Source organism: Brassica oleracea, chromosome C6 (genome assembly GCF_000695525.1).
Source record: "Brassica oleracea var. oleracea cultivar TO1000 chromosome C6, BOL, whole genome shotgun sequence".
Taxonomy (NCBI): domain Eukaryota; kingdom Viridiplantae; phylum Streptophyta; class Magnoliopsida; order Brassicales; family Brassicaceae; genus Brassica; species Brassica oleracea.
The window spans coordinates 28,812,444-28,817,582 of NC_027753.1; the positions used below are offsets into that span (position 1 = coordinate 28,812,444).

Below are 5,139 nucleotides of genomic sequence, written 5' to 3' on the forward strand. Positions count from 1 at the left end.
CTGGCTTCAGATACTTAGGAGATTATAGACTTAAGATCCAAGATTCCTATGTAGTTAATAAAATTAAACTGGAGAAACAATTTTTTTGGATAATGAATATTTTAAACTATTTCTTCTGATATCAGATGCTCCGTTGAAGTTAAGGAGAAGGAATTCAGAAACATTGAGAGCACAGTATATTAACAACAAAGAAATAAGGTAAAACATTTGATGTTTCTTTCGATTTTTTATACATTTTAATTCTTTCGAAATTTGTTGGGTTATAAAAGAGACCTACCATGTCGGGATTGTAATAACGAGAACTTGTTGTTATGCAGAGTATGTGTTGGTACGTGGAACGTAGGAGGAGTATCACCACCTTCTGATCTTGACATCGATGACTGGATCGACATTAATCATTCTGCCGATATCTACGTTCTTGGGTAAACCAAAAAAAAAAAATTATTTATTTTTCCTCAACGACATAGACAAAACTAACTCTGTTCGATATGTTTATATGTTCATGTTTTTGTTTTGTCTGAAGTTTACAAGAGGTTGTACCTTTGAATGCTGGGAACATACTTGGAGCTGAAGATAACCGACCGGTTGCAAAATGGGAAGAAGTGATCAGAGAAGCATTGAACCGAGTCAGACCGAAAAACTCTGGGGTTAAGAGTTACAGTGATCCACCAACTCCAGGGATATTCAAACCTTTTGACGAAACACACGATGTCATAGAGGAAGAAGTCGATTACGAGAGCGATAGCGACGCTGGCGTTGAGATTCACCCCATCAACGAGGAAGAAGAAGAAAGCCTCGGGGAGCTAAAGCATGACGGTGGAGTTGTAGGTGAAGTCAACACTCTCGTTGATCCTAACTCTGGTGTGCCGGTTGTTGAGATTAATAGACAGTTCTTTTCTCCTAAGAAGCTAGACAGACAAATCTGTTTACGTGTTGATAGCTTTGACAAGAGGAAGAACGATGAGGATTCCCCTGGAACCGGTATGAAAACGCTAAACCGGATGTTAAGTGGGAAAGAAAGGATCGGTTTAAGCTGGCCTGAGCCTCCTTTGAGCATGTTAGGACCTTCTTGCGTTCTAGATAGACAGCCGTCCATGAAGACAACGACGTCCTTACAAACAACAAAGTCTTTCAAGGCTTACAATTCGTTTAAGTATGTAGCCGGAAGCAACAACGGGGTTGCACCGGAGGTATTGGCTCTAGCGTCCATGGACCTGACGTCGCTGATGGAGAGGAAACGAAGACCGGCTTATGTGAGGCTAGTGAGTAAACAAATGGTTGGGGTTCTTTTAACCATTTGGGTTAAACGAAGTATGCGGAAACACATTCAAAACGTAAGAGTTTCTACAGTTGGAGTTGGCATCATGGGTTATATTGGTAACAAGGTATATAAAGATTATATATTTCATTAATTTTTTTTTAATTTATAGCTGATCCGGTCAGCCTGGTAGGAACGTAATTAGTGCTACAGTGTGGAGACCAGCCACTGCCTGACCCTAGTCAGAAATGATTTCTAACTCATTAATTTTTATGTTATATTGTTTCAGAATCGTTTTATAAAGTGATATGTGGTATGCAGGGAGCTGTGTCTGTGAGTATGTCGATATACCAGACGTTCTTCTGTTTCATATGCACTCATTTGACGGCAGGAGAAAGAGAAGTTGATCAGATCAAGAGGATTGCTGATGTTCACGAGATACATAAAAGAACAGTCTTTCACTCTGTCTCAGCTCTTGGACTTCCCAAGCTTATCTATGATCACGAGTCTGTCTTTTGTATTCTCTTCTACAAATTGTTTTTATTTATATTCTTCTAACTTTATCTTGTTTTCACCTCTTTGCAGACGAATAATCTGGTTAGGAGACCTCAATTATCGGCTTAATTTATCGTATGAGAAAACCAAAGACCTCATTTCCAAGAGAGAGTGGTCCAAGTTACTTGAATATGATCAGGTAAGCTTAACTATTGATCTTTTATAAAGGTTAAGCTCAACTTTACTTATTTTGTTTCTTTCGTATAAATGAATTGCAGCTGGTAAAGGAATACAAGAAAGGTCGAGCTTTTGACGGATGGTCAGAAGGAACTTTACAATTTGCACCAACCTATAAGTACCAAGCGCATTCAGATGAGTATACTGGGAGTGATGGAAAGGCGACAAGGAGAACACCGGCTTGGTGTGACAGAATACTATCTTTCGGCAAAGGAATGAGGCTGGTTCAATACCGGCGTACCGAAAATAAATTCTCAGATCATCGTCCGGTTGTAGCAATATACATGGCTGAAGTCGAGGTGTTTTCCGCGAGGAAGCTTCAGCGAGCATTGACATTTACAGATGCAGAGATTGAAGACGAGGGACTTGTGGCCGTAGTCGTTTAAGAGAATAAGAAGAAAAGAAGAGATTAAGATTTGATGCTTAATGTTTGTTTGATCTTGCATATGAAGTATTGGCGAAAGAGACAATCTCTTTCTACGGATAGTTTTAATCTTATGTCGTTACTGATGCATCACACTGGAAAACGTTCCTAGTGTTATACTTCTTTCTTCTCTTGAATTTAGTGTCTTTTTTGAATAAGCGTCGATAGAGTCCGGATTCTGTTGAGCAGAGAGAACTTGGACCCGTTTAAGATACGTAAGTGTTTCCGTTCAGTTCCGAATCGGTTGGATAAAATTTAGAAAGTGTTAAAAATATATATTTGTATACGTATAGTCTAAATGGCCGGTGGTAAGGAAGAGTCTCTATTGGCTTTCCCCACCCGAGTTCACATAGCAGGATGGTTTTATTGCTCTCCATGAGTAAAACTCAACTCATGAGCCCTTCTGAAATGTTGCAAATAAGTCTATCATCTGATGCATCTTTTTTAGTCATTTACACAAAATTCAAATGGTCATCACATAATAACTGATTAGAAACTTAAAAACCAAAAAACTTATCTACTATTAACATTTTAACATAGAGTTTTCAATATAGTTGAGTCCCAAATTGATACCCATGATTCTTAATATTAAGAACCGAGGGACAAATATGTTAAGTCCAAAACCGATTCGAACATGTCTATTTTGGGTCGGTTCCAACTGAGTAATCGTTCTGGTATTAAATCTCATGCCTAAGTGAAATTACTTTAAGGGTTTTGTTTGTTGATGTGATCATGTTTTAACCACTAAATTAAGACTTTAAGTGCACAACAATGTGTGATAGTATTTAAGGGTTGAATCCACAGTACCAAAGTTACTCAACAAGTCTATGAGAACAGAGTTAAGGTAGAACAAAAGTTTTTTTCAGTTTTCAATTGCAAGAATTAAAAAATAGAGATGAAGTAAATTTATGGATTAAAGGTGTCGTCAAACACTGGGTAATTCTCAAGAGACACAGTTTTCTCAATGAAAAATAAGTACTTTGGCAATAAATATTTTTCACGTAGTATGTTTGGAATTAGAATATGCCTTCGAATGCGAAGATTGGATTCAGTACACTCTATCTCTCACTTTAGTTTGTCAAGTTTTTGACAAGTTCTAACCAGCAGCTATTTCTCATTTATTAAAGGTAATTGCTCTGCTTACCTAAAATAAGAACATGGATAGCTAATGGTAGTTACCAAAAAAAAGTACTTTGCAATGATTTTTTCACTGTTATTCACTTAGTGTGTTTAGGGATTAGAATCTATCTATGAATGTAAACATTGGATTTAGTGTACTCTATATGTCATTTCAATTTTTCGAGATTTTGGCAAGTTCCAAACAACAATTATTTACCATTTATTAAAGGTAATTTCTTTGATATCTCTAAGTTTAGAGTTCCGAACAATTTTATAATTTAATGATGTGACTTAAACATGAATCTATAAACAAGAATTGATAGATGATTTAATATATATTCTGGAATGTGTAATCTTGTTTTGGTGAACATAGATCTAGTTTGTATATGGATGATATGGATCAATACATGGAATGATGTAATTATGATATATATGAGTTTGAAATTTGAACATAGATGTTATTGATTTATACTTGGAATGATGTGATTTGAAAAAGAATATTTAAACAAACATTGATAGATGATTTAATATATAATATGGAATGTACAGGTTATGAACATGTTTAAGTTGAAAAAATCATTTTTGGACGGATGCCTCATTATTACATGAAATAAGACATTTTAGTGACAAATGGACAATAACGCGCATGAATTACAAATGCTAGGTATCAGAAAATAAATATTTTACAATGATTTTTTTACTATTTTTTATGTAGTGTATTTTGGAAATAGAAATTGCCTATAGATACGAACATTGGATTTGTTGCACTTTATCTCTCATTTAAGTTTGTCGACATTTTGATAAATTTCAACCAAATGTTATTTCCCATTTATTAAAGATAATTACTTTGTTTACCTTTAAACATTTGTCAACTTACTTACATTCTCGACGGTTTCAACCATTATTTCAGATTAACTGCATTTATCTCAGTTAAGTAAAGAGATAGCCGTAATTATTTTATCTTGTCTCAACTACCGCATATGTGAACTCTGTTTCTTTTATGCTAGTAAATGCAGATGATTCTAGAAGATATGTGAAAGTAAAAAAAGAGAAGTCTTAGTTTATAACATCTTCATTTTCATTGTAAATATATGTGGGCTCACCAAACATAGGATAAAAGCACGAAACCACACATTAATATTTTTGTGGCCTCATAAGATTCTATAAACAAAAATCAGCTTTGATTAAACTTGTCTTCTTACAAGCATGCAACTGAAGTTTTCCAATTCAAGATTTTCATCTTTGATTTTCTTCGATAATATTTTATCCACTAGGTTAAGACCCGCGCCTTACGCGGAATCAACATTATATATAAAAATTATTTTATGTATTAAATATTTTTACATTTTATGAAATAATTAATATATATTAAATAATTAAAGTTCAATAACTATTAAATATAGAATTAAATTGGTGCGAACATATAAATTAATTTTATTAATCCAAAATATATTTTTTATATATTTGATAAGATATGTAATTAAATTTAAATGATACTAACATAGATAATATATTTTAGTATATTTTTAATATTAATTTCTATTAAATGATGATATCTACTCATATAGTTTTTTCGATCATTTATATCTTTTATAGAAAAAAATTT

The 5,139-nt window shown here is 33.8% G+C and overlaps 1 protein-coding gene across 1 annotated transcript in view; it reads left to right on the forward strand.

The window, feature by feature from the left end:
- Positions 1 to 2,551, forward strand: part of LOC106300430 (type IV inositol polyphosphate 5-phosphatase 3-like) — a 9,672-nt gene extending 7,121 nt beyond the window's left edge. The window contains exons 4-9 of the mRNA XM_013736568.1: positions 126 to 198; positions 318 to 422; positions 524 to 1,385; positions 1,580 to 1,764; positions 1,844 to 1,952; positions 2,032 to 2,551. Coding sequence (XP_013592022.1) covers positions 126 to 198; positions 318 to 422; positions 524 to 1,385; positions 1,580 to 1,764; positions 1,844 to 1,952; positions 2,032 to 2,376 — 1,679 coding nt within the window. The 3' untranslated portion in view covers positions 2,377 to 2,551. The remainder of the gene's footprint in view (positions 1 to 125; positions 199 to 317; positions 423 to 523; positions 1,386 to 1,579; positions 1,765 to 1,843; positions 1,953 to 2,031) is intronic.
- Positions 2,552 to 5,139: the final 2,588 nt, after the last annotated feature.